The 18,337-nt window shown below is 39.9% G+C and overlaps 1 protein-coding gene across 6 annotated transcripts in view; it reads left to right on the top strand.

Annotated features, from left to right (window-relative positions):
• Nucleotides 1-18,337, top strand: part of Ncoa6 (nuclear receptor coactivator 6) — a 91,510-nt gene that overhangs the window by 61,670 nt on the left and 11,503 nt on the right. For all 6 annotated transcript variants that reach the window (XM_076851725.1, XM_076851724.1, XM_076851728.1 and 3 more), the window contains 4 exons: nt 933-2,046; nt 5,586-5,707; nt 9,197-12,184; nt 15,616-15,684. In XM_076851725.1, coding sequence (XP_076707840.1) covers nt 933-2,046; nt 5,586-5,707; nt 9,197-12,184; nt 15,616-15,684 — 4,293 coding nt within the window. The remainder of the gene's footprint in view (nt 1-932; nt 2,047-5,585; nt 5,708-9,196; nt 12,185-15,615; nt 15,685-18,337) is intronic.

Genomic DNA, 18,337 nt, shown 5'->3' with positions numbered 1-18,337 from the left:
TTGACTGCAACTTCCAGATGGGTCATCTGGTCAGTTGGCTCTCATTATGTCAGGATTAAACAATGTTTACCACATCAGGGCAAAGGAGACCTGTCTTAGGAAGTATTGGGTATTCTCTTCTTTAAAGTGCAGCAAATAGCATGACTAGCCTTTGAGAGTAATAGTTTTCCAAGAAGCATTGTTGGGGTTTTCCTAAGAGAACATGGCACATTCTTGGTTTCCCTGGCTCATTTATAACAGAGTTTACTTCAGTATATACAATGTTGTTTTATTGTTGTTGTTGTTTAGTTTTCTTCATAATAAGGTAGCCACAAGTCATTGAAAACAGTGAAATATTGCCTTCCTCTTTATTTAATCTAAAAGAAAGATTTTCTGATTTTTGAAATATTGACTTTAAGTCAGCACTCAGGAATAAAGAAACTATCTCCTTCTTTCTTAATTCTGTTGCATAGTCATGGAAATTGTAAACAATTATCCCATATTGCATCTCCGTAGTTTAAAAAACTCACAAAAAGTATGTTAAACCAGGCATGGTGGCTCACACCTGTAATCCCAGCAACTTGGGAGGAGGCTGAAGCAGGAGCATTGCAAGTTCAAAGCCAGCCTCAGCAATTTAGTGAGGCAAGCACTCTACCAACTGAACTGCATCCCCAGCCTAGCCTCAGCAATTTATTGAGGCCCTAAGCAACTCAGAGAGACTCTGTCTCAAAATAAAATACAAAAAAAGGCTGGGGATATGACTCAGTGGTTAAGCACCCCTGGGTTCCACCCCGGTACCAAAATAAAAAGTATATTCAACAGCTCATTTATGTTGATCAGTGTATATATAGATGATGGGTATTTTTCTAAGTAAGGTTTTGAGTATCTTAATACCAATAAGATAATAATATTTTTCTGAAACTGTGCATTTTTTTTTCTTTTTTTCCTTTAAGGTGGTCAAGGAGCTGGTCCTCAAAACCAGATGCAGGTGTCTCACGGGCCACCAAATATGATGCAGCCCAGCCTCATGGGAATTCATGGCAACATGAACAACCAGCAGGCTGGTAGTTCTGGGGTTCCACAGGTGAACCTGGGCAACATGCAAGGCCAGCCCCAACAGGGCCCACCTTCTCAGCTGATGGGCATGCACCAGCAGATTGTGCCCTCCCAGGGCCAGATGGTCCAGCAACAAGGAACTCTGAACCCTCAGAACCCTATGATCCTTTCAAGGGCCCAGCTTATGCCACAGGGCCAGATGATGGTGAACCCTCAGAACCAAAATCTTGGGCCTTCACCTCAAAGGATGACCCCACCCAAGCAGATGCTGTCCCAGCAGGGCCCACAAATGATGGCACCACATAACCAGATGATGGGGCCTCAGGGACAAGTTTTGCTCCAACAGAACCCAATGATAGAACAGATCATGACCAATCAGATGCAGGGGAATAAGCAGCAGTTTAACACGCAGAACCAATCCAGTGTCATGCCGGGACCAGCACAGATAATGAGGGGACCAACTCCGAACATGCAAGGAAACATGGTACAGTTTACGGGACAGATGTCAGGACAGATGCTGCCCCAACAAGGGCCTGTGAACAACAGTCCATCTCAGGTTATGGGGATTCAGGGACAGGTCCTAAGGCCACCAGGGCCCAACCCACACATGGCCCAGCAGCATGGTGATCCTGCAACTACAGCAAATAATGATGTCAGCTTGTCTCAGATGATGCCTGATGTTAGCATGCAACAAACCAACATGGTCCCCCCCCACGTGCAGGCCATGCAGGGAAACAGTGCCTCGGGAAACCACTTCTCAGGCCATGGGATGCCTTTCAATGCACCTTTCAGTGGAGCACCCAATGGAAATCAGATATCCTGTGGTCAGAATCCAGGCTTTCCTGTCAATAAGGATGTAACGCTAACAAGTCCATTGTTGGTCAACTTATTGCAGAGTGACATCTCTGCAGGTCATTTTGGGGTAAACAATAAGCAAAATAATACCAACGCAAATAAACCTAAGAAGAAGAAACCCCCTCGGAAGAAGAAAAATAGTCAGCAAGATCTAAAGTAGGTTGTGATAATTTTGCCTCAAATTTTGTTTGTTTGTTTTTATGTGGACACTTTCATTGGTGAAAATTTTTTAGAATATATAAAATTAGAATAGTATGAGATCTTTCTGCTTCAACAGTTATCATAGCCTATCTTGTCTTCATCTGTATTTTCTTTCATTATTCTCTTGATTCTTTTGAAGCAATTATACTCTATTTTAATGCCTACCTCTCAAAAATAAGGAAAGTTTTCCTTTTTTTGGTGGTACTGAGAGGATTGAACCCTAAGCCTCACATATGCTAGGTAAGCGCTCTACCTCTGAGCTACGTTCCCATCACTTTTTATTTTGAGACAGGGTCTTACTAAGTTGTTGAGGCTGACCTGGAACTTGTGATATTCCTGCCTCAGGCCCCCAAGTAGCTGGGATTGAAGGCATGTGCCACTATGTCCCTAGCAGGACAGTTATTTTATATGACTACACAATAATACCATAGTACATCTAGAAAGCTAATACATCCTTAATAGTCTCACATATCCAAACTGTGCTCACATATCTCTGATTATCTCAGGTTTTTTTTTTTTCTTATAGTTCACTTGTTTAAGGGTTCAAATGATGTTGATATGTTGCAGTAGGCTGATATGTGTCTTAATTCTGCCCTTTCCCAGGGGGTTGTCGTACCCAGAACCTGAAAAGTAATTGGTGCTACCATACTTCAGCTCCACAAACTACTGGCTTCAGGCTTATGGATGTTGGGGAGCCAGGGAGGCCAAATATGTTCTGGGAATAAAAACTGCTTATGGAGACTCCCTTCTGTCTCAAAAATAAAAATGTTCTTCTAGCTGGGCATGTTGGCGCCCCCTGTAATCCCAGCAGCTCTGGAGGCTGAGGCAGAGGGATCAAAGATTCGATGCCAGGTTGGGGTTGTGGCTCAGTGGTAGAGTGCTCGCTTGACATATCTGAGGCCTTGGGTTCGATTCTCAGCACTGCATATAAATAAGTAAAATAAGGTTTATTGACAACTAAAAAAAATATTTAAAAAAGGAAAAAAAATTTTAAAAGTTTGATGCCAACATTAGCAATTTAGCAAGGCTTTAAGCAACTTAGCAAGACTCTGTCTCAAAATAAAAAATAAGGACTGGGGATGTGAGTCAGTGGTAAAGCACCCCCGGTTCATTCCCTGGTACCAAAAAAATAATGTTCTTTTGCACTGATACCTTTTCTTTAAAGGCCCTATCATCCCTAGAAGCTTAAACCCCATACTAAGATGATTATAACTTTTAATTAGTTACCCTTTCAGTAAACTTTCTCCAGGTGAGCGCTTTTGCAAAATCACAGTGGAAAGGGCAACTAAAAATTTATACTTCATTTCCTGAAGGTAAGTATTAATTTAAATAATGTTTCTGATTTTGATTTAAAAAAAGTTTTAGAATAAATATTAATTAAGCTAGATTTTCAGCCTTTAGTCATAAAACTGGAATTTAGAGACATTTACTAATAGGGAATAGTGACCAATGAATGTAAAACAGATTAATTGAAATAAACTGGTAGAACTATAGGAAAAAAATAAGGAAGGTTTATTTAAATATTCAAACCAAAAGTAGCTACCCTTACCCCAGCCTTCCCACAACATTCTTTGTAGTCTAATTATATCATACTGTTTCTTGAATTTTATACATTAAAAGCCAATCATTGTATATTAACAGTATGTTTTCCTGAATTCAAACTTAAAGCCTTTAATTATCTAATTTTTCTAGTAGCTCCTCCTCAGTTAAATTCTTTTCTCATATTTTTATTGGTGATTTATAGTGACATATGATGATGGGATTTATTGTTAAATGTTTGTATATATACAATATAACAATATACTTTGGCCAGTATCATTCCCCATTATTTCCCCTTTTCTATCTCTTCCCTCTCCCTTCCCTTTCCTCTACTCTGCTGATCTCTCTTTGATTTTCATGAGATCTCCTACCTTTCTTTTCCTTTTTCCTCTGTAACTTCAACAAAGGAGCAAAAAACATCCAAACCTTGACTTTCTGAGTTTGACTTGTTTTATTCTACATAATGTTCTCAAGTTCCATTCATTTTCCTGCACATAACATAAATTTATTCTTTTTGGTTGAATGAAACTCTGTTGTCTATATATACAACATTTGCTTTATCAATTCATCTATTGATGGACACGTAGGCTGATTTCATAGTTTGGCTGTTATGAGTTGTGCTGCTATAAACATGAGTATGCATGTATCACTATAGTATGCTGAATTTAATTCTTTAGGATAAATGCTGAGGAGTTGTATTACTGAGTTATATGGTGATTCCATGCCTCTTCTTTTGGGGGAATTCCATACTGATTTCCATAGTGATTGTACTAATTTACAATCCCACCAACAATGTTAAACTGTTCCTTTTCTTCTATATCTTCTCCAGAATTTATTATTGTTTGTATTCTTGGTTACCACCATTCTCTTCAGTTAAATTCATCTATTAGCCTTTTGGAATGACATTTTTATGGGGATGATTGTTTTATTTCTCCCAGTAGGCTGGTTAGTATGCATTTTTACTGCCCTCAACAGCCCTGAAGAAGATGGCTTACTTTTTGGTTCTATACTTTATGAAAAGGACCTTATACAGCATGAGGGCTCCTAGGTAGGAAGATCACCCACTTACCATGGAACCTTTTCCTATCTCTTGTACCTCTCTGGAACTTAGTTTTTTCATCTGTAACATAAGGGAACTGAAGAAAATATTCGAGTTTGTTTGTTTGTTTTAGTTATAGAATTCTTTGAAAGTAAAGGATATCATAGAATCCTTGCTCATAACTTTAAGTGAGAGGAAAGTCATATAAGGAACAAACTGATCTAGGGATCTGGATGTACTAAAAATCTGCTTCAGGTTCTAAAGAGACCCTGTTTCTAAACTAAAAGTAGGAAAGAAAGGTACAGCTGGGAGTCAGATTATAAACCAAATGAGGGATGTGGGCACTCTGATTCCTTGGAAATGTGGGTATTAGTAACTAAGTTTCTTCACATTTTTCCTCACCCCACTAAAAATTCTAAGGTTGGTAAAAATGAATATATCCTAAAGCCAGTGTTTATCTATAGCAAAATTCAGTTAACTTTCTTGTAGTCTCTACCTTTCTTTGTTCCCCAAATACCATTTCCATCAGCTAACTTAGAACTTGTTGCAAGGTGTTATGAATTACTGGAGCTTGATTCTTAAGCTACACTGAAGATACTGTGGTTTCACATGAACAGTGACTAATAATATTGATAGTCCCAAACCAAGTCCAGGCCTTCTGAGAATGGGTGATTGCATGAAAAAGCACTTTGAGTAAATACGGTGCTATTAGAGTAAGTGGATTTTAACATTTAATGAATTTTCCAGGTTATTTTTTATGCCAGTATTGACTATTTTATCCAGAATAGAGAGTTGTAAATAACAGTAAGAATGATAATGTAAATAGATTGTAGTTCTTTAGTAATAGAGGACAGGTTGAGGTAGTTTCATGTATATTCTAGATAGCTTACTCTCAAATGTCTTACTTATTTTTTAGCACCCCAGATGCTCGTCCAGCTGGTCTGGAGGAGGCCGATCAGCAATCATTGCCTGGAGAACAAGGAATTAACTTGGACAGCACGGGCTCTAAACTGCCAGAATTTTCAAATCGGCCACCAGGTAATAAAATGTTAGCTAAGGGTTATATACTTGTCATCATATATGCAAAATTACAAGGCTTCCTTCTCTTCAAGGAAACAGTGTTGCCGAGCACGGTGGTGCACTCCTGTAATCCCAGCAGCTGGGGAGGCTGAGGGAGGAGGATGACAAGTTCAAAGCCGGCCTCAGCAACTTAGTGAGGCCCTTAAACAACTTAGTGAGACCCTGTTTCTAAATAAAATATAAAAAAGGGCTGGGGATGTGGCTCAGTGGTCAAGTGCCCCTGGGTTCAATCCCTGGTACCAAAAAAAAAAAAAAAGTATTTTGTCTACTAACTAGTCTGCTTTAGCATTTTAATGTGTCTAGTATTTGGAAGCTTTGCCTTGATGTTAAGTAAATATTTCAAATATAACTTCTGAAGGCACAAACACATACATTCTACTCCAATCGTCTTTATTACTTAAAGTCTTTATAAAATTAGAACTGAGATGTGAAATGCCTCTTTATTCTTATCAGTGTAAGGTTCTAGTTGGCATCAAAATCAAATAAGATTAAATGGAGAGATATTTTTATCTGATCTTGCTTGCCTGCTTTTCCTGCAGCCTTTCTTCCTGGAGCTTTTTCAAAGGAGGGAATTAAAAGAAAGTGATGTTTTTTAATAGAAGTTTTATTTTGAATATTTAAAACATCAAAAATATATAAAGAATACAAAAAAACATACCCATGTGCCTAACACCAGCTTAATGATTTATAACAAATAGTACAATATTGTTGAAATTACTTACTCTGATTATAAAATATTGTCCTTTAAATGTTGATAAATTATGCTAAAAGGAAAAAAGCTTCTAGAATTCATTCATTCATTCCAACCCAGGTATTATAGAACCAAGGCCAGCTGCCACAGTATCTCTATACCTTGTTACTCCTGGTCTGAACAGTGACTTGTAGCTTTATTCCCCTATGACACAATTGAAGATACACAAGCCCTTCATACTCAGGGTTCTGTCTCCTGTGTATTATAAAGAGCTGTTTTGTTTCTTCCTCATTAGTAACTCTACCTCCTTTTTGACATATAAGTGGAAGTAATGTTAAAGGTTTGGGGTGTGACCCAGTGCAGGCTTGCCTAGAATGCACGAGGCCCTGGGATCTAACTCCAACGCTACATACACAAACAACAACAATAACAAAAATACCTAAAAAAAGTGGTATTATTTTAGAGATAAACTAAGTAAATGTATTATGATGTCAATACTTTGTGTTATTTATAACAAATTGCTGGGGAATACACAGTTCTCAGCAGCACAGTTAAGAAGGAGGATTGCCAATCTTTGGCAAATATGTACAGAAGGCATGGTGAGCCTAAAGTACCCTCTTCCCCCAAGCACATCTGAACTCTTGTATGAATTCCAAGGATCTTCACACACATCATTTTCTTTTTTCTGCAAAAGGGGCCTGCAGGCTGAATTTGGCCTATAATGGGTTTGAATTGTCATGCTGTGTCTTAAGCAAAAACCTGAATTTAAATGCTGTTAAGAAAGGGTATCTGCTCTGCAGTTTGGCAGTGTCCACAGGACTCCTGCTGTCTTATATTAGCCTACTTCTTTTCTTTACCACATGCCTGGCCCCTTAAAGACAGATGAGTTTGCATCCTTGACTAATAAATTTGTTTTTTGATTGTGTATGGGCACTGTGTGTGTCATGGCTTTCCCTCTCCGACATTCTATCACATCAACCCCAATTTGTTTTCCTAGTAGTGCACTTTGGACTGCTGCCTCCAGTTTCTGGACCCTTTATAGCAGCCATGTCTTTGACTGTTACTTTAAAGAGGCCACTCTATGCTGCTCTCTTTGGTATTTGCTGTGCTGTCTGGTAAGCTGATTTTAAAGATGAAAGGCATCTGTGTAATAAAACTGACACGAATGGACTTTTGAAGAAATTATAATTTTCTTAATGTGAGAACCCCAGACTAGATGTAAAAAATAAAATCCCATTGTAAAAACCTGTGAAAATCTCATATGCTTTTGGCTTTATAAGGTCAAGAAGTTAGTTGGGCCTAAAACCAAAAGAATTTTTATGAAAATCTTCAAAACTGGATTCTGCACATTGCACCCATTGGTACTATGGAAATCTTTGACAAGAAGAAATTAATTAGCTCCTGAGTATGAAATCTGAGCCACAGTATTTGGTACTGCTCTGTGAAAATTTTGAGCCAGCATTTCTTCCAACTGCCAGAGCCAACCATTCACATTATTGTACCCTGTTAAACCTTCCACATATATTTTTCATGCAACAGTCGAATGATCCAGTTTGTGGAACTGTATCCCAGCTGTATGCCTACTTTTTCCCACTGAATGACCTTACTTTTGGTTTAATTTGATTATCTTTCTATCTTCTCTGCTGATTTTTAAGGTTTTTATTCTAAAATACCAGATTTTCAAAAGATGTAATCATTTGAAATGTTGTCTTCTGCAAGTCTGGAAGGCATTGTTCCTCAGAGTTCTTATTCCAAAATTATTTTTATTTCTGAGAGTTCTGCTTCTGGCTTATTTATTCTCCAGTTGTGGATTCATAGAAAACATTTCTCCAAATAGAGGTTTACATGTAAGAAAGTAAATGGAAATTAATATGCAAAAAACTTCGGTGCCCTCATTTTATTTACAACCTATATCAGCCCTTAGTGTTCTTATTGATACTGATGTGCACCAAGGGGCAGTTCAGTTCAACCCGTTTTCCTCAAAGAATGAGCCTGAAGGATGCAGCATAGTGTACAGAGTCAATGGACTAGAATAATTTTAAATCCTTCCTTCTTAAGGAACGAATCCTAGAATTTTACATTTTACTTCTATTGAAAGAATAAAAAGGCTATCTTCAATGCTGTTGTTTTCAACAAATTCAAAGCTTAAAAACAGCAATTCTGGGATGGGGCTGGGGTTGTAGCTCAGTCATAGAACACTTGCCTCCCACGTGCGGGTCCCTGGGTTCGATCCTCAGCACCACATAAAAACCTCATATGAAATAGAGGTATTATGTCCAACTACAACTTTAAAAAAATTTAAAAAACAAACAAACAATTCTCTGCTAACAGAAAAAGGGAACCCTAAAGGCTTTACATCATTCACGTAGACAGTGAAATTCTGATTATGTCTACATGAGACCCAAAAGCTGGTGGCCAGCCACTTGCTGTTGATGTAGTTTTCTTCTTTCATATTTGGACCATCTGCCATAGTAGTACGGAGTACTCTCAGTCTTAGTACATTAATGCCTCATTCAGACCCTGCACACTGAGGAGCTCCACATTCCTAATGCTTTGCTTTTTGCTTCCTTAAGCAGTGTGCCTCTTTACTCATGTCAAATAATGAGGGGCTGTCCCCTGCCCCAGGAGCAGGGATGCCTGAGGTGTTTGTGCACATTCTGCCTGCCACCTAGATGAGTATTGCTTGGCTATACTCTAAAGGTGCAAAGTTCTCTTGCTGAAAGTCTAACTTCCCTGATTTTGGGGGCTTGTTTTAGGTTATCCTACTCAACCAGTTGAACAGAGGCCACTGCAGCAGATGCCTCCTCAACTCATGCAGCATGTGGCACCCCCACCACAGCCACCACAACAGCAGCCACAGCCACAAATGCCTCAGCAGCAACAGCAGCCTCCACCTCCTAGTCAGCCGCAGTCTCAGCAGCAGCAGCAGCAACAGCAGCAGCAACAACAAATGATGATGATGCTCATGATGCAGCAAGATCCCAAATCCGTTAGACTTCCAGTCTCCCAAAATGTCCATCCCCCAAGGGGACCTCTGAACCCAGACTCTCAGAGAATGCCCATGCAGCAGAGTGGCAATGTACCTGTCATGGTCAGTTTGCAAGGACCTGCCTCTGTGCCACCATCACCTGATAAACAAAGAATGCCAATGCCTGTAAATACTCCTTTGGGAAGTAATTCGAGGAAAATGGTATACCAGGAGAACCCACAGAATCCTTCTAGCTCACCTCTGGGAGAGATGTCTTCACTTCCTGAAGCAAGTGGCAGTGAAGTTCCATCGGTCTCAGGAGGTCCAAATAACATGCCTTCGCACTTAGTAGTTTCCCAGAACCAGTTACTGATGACAGGGCCCAAACCTGGACCATCATCCCTTTCAGCAACTCAAGGTGCAACTCCCCAGCAACCCCCTGTAAATTCCCTTCCCAGCTCCCATGGCCACCACTTTCCAAATGTGGCTGCTCCAACCCAGACATCTAGGCCTAAAACACCGAACAGAGCCAGCCCCAGACCCTATTATCCTCAGACACCCAACAACCGCCCTCCTAGCACAGAACCTTCAGAAATCAGTCTGTCACCAGAAAGACTCAATGCCTCCATAGCAGGACTCTTTCCTCCACAGATTAATATTCCTTTACCTCCTAGGCCAAATTTAAATAGGGGCTTTGATCAACAGGGCCTAAATCCAACAACTCTGAAGGCCATTGGGCAAGCACCTTCAAATCTTACCATGAATAATCCTTCCAATTTTGCAGCCCCACAAACTCACAAATTAGATTCTGTGGTGGTGAATTCTGGAAAGCAGTCTAATTCTGGAGCAACTAAACGAGCTAGTCCAAGCAACAGTCGCAGGTCTAGTCCTGGGTCCAGTAGGAAAACTACCCCAAGTCCTGGGAGGCAAAATTCAAAAGCCCCTAAACTTACTCTGGCATCTCAAACAAATGCAGCCCTGTTGCAAAATGTGGAGTTACCAAGAAATGTGTTGGTCAGTCCCACTCCTCTGGCCAATCCCCCTGTACCTGGGAGCTTTCCTAACAACAGTGGGCTGAATCCTCAGAATCCCACCATGCCTGTGGCTGCAGTGGGGGCTGTTCTCGAGGATAACAAGGAGAGCTTGAATATGCCTCAGGACAGTGATTGCCAGAATTCCCAGGGTAGGAAGGAACAGGTAAATGTTGAGCTAAAAGTAGTCCCTGCCCAAGAAGTTAAAATGGTTGTCCCTGAAGATCAATCCAAAAAGGATGGGCAGCCTTCGGATCCTAACAAACTTTCCAGTGTTGAAGAGAACAAAACTTTGGTGTCTCCTGCCATGAGGGAAGCACCAACATCGTTAAGTCAACTTCTTGACAACTCTGGAGCTCCTAATGTGACCATTAAACCCCCTGGGCTTACAGATCTGGAAGTAACACCTCCATTAGTTTCAGGGGAGGACCTCAAAAAAGCACCTGTCATTCCCACACTGCAGGATCCGTCTTCTAAAGAGCCCTCTAATTCCCTAAACTTACCTCACAGTAATGAGCCGTGTTCAACCCTTGTGCATCCAGAAATGAGTGAGGTCAGTTCCAATGTTGCACCAAGCATCCCTCCAGTAATGTCAAGACCTGTCACTTCTTCCTCCATTTCCACTCCCTTGCCCCCAAATCAAATAACTGTTTTTGTCACTTCCAATCCCATAACCACTTCAGCTAACTCATCAGCAGCCCTGCCAACTCATTTGCAGTCTGCATTGATGTCAACAGTTGTCACGATGCCCAATGTGGGTAGCAAGGTTATGGTTTCTGAGGGACAGTCAGCTGCTCAGTCTAATGCCCGGCCTCAATTCATTACACCTGTCTTTATCAATTCATCCTCAATAATTCAGGTTATGAAAGGATCACAGCCAAGCACAATTCCTGCGGCCCCACTGACAACCAACTCTGGCCTGATGCCTCCCTCTGTTGCAGTTGTTGGTCCTTTACACATACCTCAGAACATAAAATTTTCTTCAGCTCCTGTACCACCTAATGCCCCCTCCAGTAGTCCTGCTTCCAACATACAGGCAAATCGACCCTTGGTTCTTAACTCACGAGCCACTCCTGTTCAGCTTCCTTCACCTCCTTGTACATCTTCTCCAGTTGTCCCTCATGTCCCTATCCAGCAAGTGAAAGAATTGAATCCAGATGAGGCCAGTCCTCAGGTGAGCACCTCAGCAGATCAGAGCACTCTCCCCTCATCACAATCAACCACAATGGTTTCTCCCCTTCTGACCAATAGTCCAGGCTCCTCTGTCAACCGACGAAGCCCGGTCTCATCTAGTAAGGGCAAAGGAAAAGTGGACAAAATTGGCCAGATTTTGTTGACCAAGGCATGTAAGAAAGTTACAGGCTCTCTTGAAAAAGGGGAAGAGCAATATGGTGCAGATGGAGAGACTGAAGGCCAAGGGCTGGAGACCACAGCTCCTGGACTTGTGGGAACAGAGCAGTTATCCACAGAGCTGGACAGTAAAACTCCAACACCCCCAGCACCTACTCTGCTAAAAATGACCTCTAGTCCAGTGGGCCTGGGCTCTGCCTCAGCAGGACCCAGCTTGCCTGGCGGTGCTCTCCCCACCAGTATACGCTCAATAGTACCCACTCTGGTATCCTCTGAGCTCATCTCCACGACGCCGACCACAAAAAGCAATCATGGTGGCATAGCATCGGAGCCACTTGTGGGTGGCCTAGTGGAGGAGAAGGTGGGATCCCATCCAGAGCTTCTACCCAGCATAGGTATGTACTTGGCCTTGGCATCACTCATAATGTCAGAGTTTTTTGATGACCTATCCTATAAGAGGAAAAGCATGATTCCTTTTCTACTTGGAGGAAGAAGAATGGGCTAAATGCCAATAGTGATAATTTTATTTATTGAAAATACACTGGAAAATATGCTTTTAAATCACATGTATGTTTACGCTCATGGACATGGTTCTCAGCTCCTAAAATAACACATTTTGTTTATATATATATATAAAAAAGTTTCTCAGGTTACAAGGGAGTGTTTTTATATACATTATCACATCATTTTCATATCAATCATGTTAGGTTTTCTTACCCCATTGTATGGATGAGAAGATTGAAACTCTAAGAAGATTAGTATTTGTTCTGTCTATACTGTGAGTCTCCAGCCTGGCAGTTTCTCTTAAACATAAATGATAGCTTCTGCAGGTTCCCCTTACCATGAGAAGACTTACTCGAAGCTTTATCAGAGCAGATTCTGTAGCCCTGTTCTCATTGTACTCCACCTCAGGGAATATTCCCTTTCTGTCTGGGCTACCCGCAGAGAAGAGCTTTTGAGAAAATTGGGCTCCATGTTAACAGATGTGGAAGGATCAAAGTGGCAAATTGTCAGATAGGTTTGGGTTGATAACACAGCACCAGCATTTATAGCCAGATGGAGTAGGGCAAGTTACTTGACCACTTCTAACTATAAGTTTCCTTCTTTGAATTATGGAGAAAATAGTAGTTGTAAGATTTCAGTGAAGTAACTCATATAACAAGCTGAATACTAGGCTTAGAATATAACAATTGGGCCAATTATGGTGCTGTACGCCATATGGTGCAGAGACAGGAAGAACACAAATTCAAGGCCAGCCCCAGCAACCTAGTGAATACTTAAGCAACTTAGCAAGACCTCATCTCAATTTAAAAATAAACAGGCCAAGGATGTAGCTCAGTGGTAAAGCACACGTGGGTTTGATCCCCACAAAAACAAAAACAATATAATGATTGATTATTAAATGTTGAAAAAAAAAGTGATTTCCAGTTTTTAGTTGTTAATGGATCTTTATTTTATTCATTCATTTATATGCAGTGCTGAGAATTGAACTGAGTGCCTCACACATGCTAGGCAAGTACTCTACCACTGAGCCACAAATCCCAGACCCACAGGTTTCTTTTAATATAATCTCTTTGTAAATTTTTCCATTCCATTCATAGATAATCTAGTTCAGGATATTTCCTATGTAGTGTTAAGATGAGCTAATAATGAAAGCATAGGTATCCTTATAGCCCCTCTCCTTCCTGTCTCTGGTTTCCCACCCTTGCTTCCTCCTCTTCTTCCTTCCTAGAGGCATAAGATGCAGAAGCTCCATTTCCCCAGAGACCAATCATTCCCACATTCTCAAGAGCTGGGAGGGCCTCTGCAATATCCAAAGCCAGCTAATAGTACCTGTCTTCGAGTGCCTACCACTCAATGATAAGCACTCAGGAGTAGGGGCAGAAAGAACACAAGTTTTAGGGTATAATCAGAGTTCAAATTTTAGTTCCACTGGTTACAGTCAGGTAAGTTCCTTGTACTTTACCTGTAAAATAGAGATTGTAATTCCTACCTCTCTGAATTTATCCAAAGATTCAATAAAAGTTTTTAACGGCCAGTGACCAGAATGCTATCTCATGTAGAACTCTAGAAAAGCTAATTCTCCTCATCTGCCTCTTTACCCCAGTGTTAAAAGGTATAGGGAGAGACAAAGGTTTTTTGGATTTTGCTGCCTCAGTAGAAGACAAAAAATTTTACAGGATGAGCACTCTTTTGTTTCTTTTTCAAGTTTTGATGATGTTGGTGACCATAAGAATTAAAAAGAAACCTGGTATGACTTAAGTATTCTCTTTTATTAAATATTTTTATTTCTTTTTTCAGGGAACTTCTCCCTCTGGTACGAAAAGAATGATGAGAAGTAATTAGAAAATATTTTTATTTGGGTCATATAAAAATAAGAGAAATACATAAATTTTGAGGAGATGAACCAGCAGTGGGAAAAAGTTCTCAGTTTTAGTTATGGCTACCCACTTTGCTTATAGTGATTGTTTCTATTCTTTTTCAAGGGACTTCTGTGCTTTTACCTTGAAAATGTGAGAAAACAATACTGAAGTTAAAAGTAGAAGTTAAGGTATAGTTTTAAGCTTTATCAGATAAGCATCAATGATAAATTCTTAACCAAATATATTATTGACTGCTTTATTAAGCAGGAGAAGAAATCTACAAAATTCAGTTTCCATAAGAGGGAACCTACTGTTGCAGTGTTTACTTAAGATTCAAGTATCAAGGTGGGAGGACACACCCTTGAATGACTATGGCATATCTGTTCCTTTAATCTTTACCATATGATCCAGAAAGTTTCTGTTCTAGAGTGTGTCATTTATTCCATTCCATTCCTCAAGGCCTGAGCTCTTTCTGTTCTTCAAAGGCTAATTCTGACATTTTTCCCTTAATATGCCTTCAGATATCTCAACCTAGAATTGAACTCCATTACTTTGGACTCCCATGGCACTTTATGTATAATCTTCATGTGACATCACAGTGCACTCTAGTATCACATGTATTTATCATTAACACCAAACTGGGTTCTTGATATGAACAATGTAATTTGGTCTCTAAGTGTTTGTGGTACAGTACCTTGGCCCTAGACAAAAGTTCTTTGTAACTATTTGTTACACAGGTAAATAATATCAGGTTGACTTACTCAGTAAGTATGGATTGCATACTTGCTTTATGCCCATCACTCTTGTTAGGTGCTATATAAAAGTACAAAATTATATGATAGTTTTAGTTCTCAAGGAATATAGTCTGAGGAAGGGTAAGGCAGGAATTTTAAAAAGCTAAGGTGAATGGTATAATCTAAAAATGACTTGGATTTTCTACTAAGACATGCTTTCCCTCAAAAGGCAAAAAGTATGTCAAGCATAGTGGAACACACCTATAATCCCAGCCACTCAGGAGCCTGAGGCAGGAGGAACACGAGTTCAAAGCTAGCCTCAACAACTTAGTGAGGCTCTGATCAATTTAGTGAGACCCTGTCTTAAAATATAAAATAAAAAGGGCTGGGAATATGGCTCAGTGATTGAGCGCCCCTAGGTTCAATCCTCAGTACAAAAAAAAAAAAAAAAAGGAAGCAAAAAATGTGAGTGCAAATCTTTTCATGGCCATTTCCTTCCTTGATCTTTACATACATAAAGAGGAAAAACATTCTTAAGTGATATTCTTTGTTACTTAGTGGTACACTAGTTGATTTGTTAAATAAATTTTACTTGTAATTTCAAGGTCAGTGTCAAGTACTCACTCTAAGAGTAAGGTGTTTAAGCAAATAGGTCCTTGATTCAGTTAATGCTTTTTGTTTTATTTAGAAAAAAAAGTGAAAGGTTTATAATTTTTTTTCTTGCCCTAGCCCCTTCACAGAATTTAGTTCCAAAGGATACTCCAGCCACAGCACTGCAGGGGCCTGTTGCCAGATCAGGTAAGACGTGTAGGAAAAACTTCTTGGAATGGAATGGGTCACATATGAAGGAACTGCTTTTGTCCTCAGTGTCACATGTTCTTATACCAGAAAGTGGCTGGACATGTCTTATTTGTTTGCTTTCAGGCAGACTTCCATTTAGTGGCAGAACTTCTGCAGTATATTTTGAGGTTATTTTTCCCAACAGCTTGCTCTCTTATACATTTGTAATATCAACATCAAGAAGGGCATCTCTGTGCTCATTGTCAGTCTCCCACCCAGTCATGAGTGATTCCCACTGCAGAGTTGGCCCTGTTCCCTGACCCAGGCACCTACAGCTGACATCTGACTATATGGCATAAAGTGATTTACTGGGGTGGCAAGCACCAAATAATACACCAAAATAATGATTGCATCATCATGAAATCAGTAGAGGCCTATTCAAAGAACCTCTGCCGCAGTGAGGTAGTCATTCCTCTGGGGAGGCAGTCATTTCAATCATCTCTAGATGGCTTAGTTTCTCCCCATGACCAAGATATTGTAAATAGCCCTAGGGATGATGTTTCTGAAAGGAAGAGTCCATGGTAATCTGACAGATGATTGCTGTGGGATGCTGGGTCAGCTCTGAAGACATGAGGAACTTGATTGACAATAGTAGCACCTGTTCTGCATTCATGGGTTAGACTGCAGAAGCAGATGAGTATCATAGGTGGTACAGTTTAGTCTTGCCTCTGTCTTTGTCACTGGAGGTTGGCTGAGGGATAGGAGGAGGGGAAAATGTGTGACTGGTTCCCACAAAGAGATTAGAATATCATGGAAGGTATACACTTAACAAAATTAGTAAGAAAAGGCAACATAACCATATTCAATTCTATGAGTAGTAGCCAATAGAAATAGAAAGTTATTTTAAAACTTGCTTCAGGGTACTATAACCTGCTGTATGATGGATAGGACTTCTACCCGCACACACTAGAAAGAATCAGACCTCTGGACAGAATGTATGAGCAAAAAACATTTCATTTACTCAAATTCTTTTCTGTGCTGCCAGCTGCCTACATGATAACTGGCATTATGGTGAAAATTTTTTTTTTTTTTTTTGAAAATTTTGAAAAGAGTAGAAACAGAACAAATTATTCAGAAAAGGACTGGCTGGGGTTGTTACTCAATGGTAAAGCGCTTGCCTAGCACATGTGAGGCACTGGGTTCAATCCTCAGCACCACATAAAAATAAATAAATGAAAGGTCCGTCGACAACTAAAAAAAAATAATTTATTCAGAAAAGGGATTAAATGGTAAAACTTCTTTTCATAAGAATAAGAGATTGGGGCTGGGGCTGGGGCTGGGGCTCAGTGGCAGAGAGCTTGCCTTGAACATGTAAAGCACCAGGTTTGATCCTCAACACTACATAAAAATAAAGAAATAAATAAAGATATTGTGTTCACCTACAACTAAAAAAAATATTTAAAAAAAGAATAAGAGATTAAAAAAGGAAAGGGAATTCCATTTCTTGCCCCACCTCTTTACTCTAGAAAATGAGCTTTGCTATTATCATTTTTTCTTTCTCTCAGAATAATTGACTGAAAAACTCTGTTCCTTTTTAAAGTTTGTCTTAAATGAATCTCCTTAAGCCAAATGTGGTGGCACACACCTATAATCTCAGCAACCAGGAGGCTAAAACAGGAAGACCAAAAGTTCAAGGACAACCTCAGCAACTTAATGAGATCCTGTCTCAAAATAAAAACATTCAAAGAGCTGGGGACGTAGCTCAATGGTAAAGAACCTTTGAGGTCAATTCCCAGTACCAAAAATAAAATATAAATCTCCTTAAGATATCCTCAGAGCCTTCTACTTATATCAGTTATATAAATATTTATTTTTATTCTTTTTAGTTATACATGACAATATGATGTATTTTGGCATAGTATACATACATGGAGTATAACTTCCCATTCTAGTGGCTATACATGATGTGGAGTTACACTGATCATGTATTCATATATGAACATAGGAAAGTTATGTCTGGTTAATTCTGCTGTCTTTCCTACTCCCATCCCCCTTCCCTTTCCTTTATTTTCCCTTTGTCTAATCCAATGAATTTCTGTTCTCCCCAGCCACATCATTGTGTGTTAGCTTCCACATATCAGAGAGAGCATTTGGCCTTTGGGTTTTTAGGATTGGCTTCAAACCAGGCACTCTGAGTTCACTGCCTTCAAGAAGGTTACCATGTACTTAGTAAAGCAACTTAGATACGTACACCAAGTATGAGGTACTTGAATTTCCTAAATGGAAAAACAGGTGCAGGGCCATGGCAGGCCAGAGGCAGTACAGATCACTGCTGTCTTGTGCCATCAGGGAGGGGCTTTTGTGGAAGATGAAGCTACCTAAACTCACATACTAAAGGAAGCAGACGTTTTCTTCTGCTGTTGAGAAGTGTTTAATAAACTCGGGGTACTCATTGACATAAAACTCTGTTAGACAAATCCTTGAGACTGTCTTTTCTTGGAGGGCATTGCTAGAAGGTTGAAAAAAAGGGATGTGATGGAGTCTGTGGGCGGTATCTCAAAGCAAGGCACTCTGCCCTCCACAGCTCAATGAGGAAGTTGTTTGGAGAAAAATGCATCCATAATAGATGTTCAAGACATGTTTGAAGATTGCTATCTTTTTTTAAAAAGTG

This window comes from Callospermophilus lateralis, chromosome 3, assembly GCF_048772815.1.
Source record: "Callospermophilus lateralis isolate mCalLat2 chromosome 3, mCalLat2.hap1, whole genome shotgun sequence".
In the NCBI taxonomy this organism is placed as follows: Eukaryota; Metazoa; Chordata; class Mammalia; order Rodentia; family Sciuridae; genus Callospermophilus; species Callospermophilus lateralis.
This window is presented reverse-complemented; position numbering and strand designations above follow the sequence as displayed.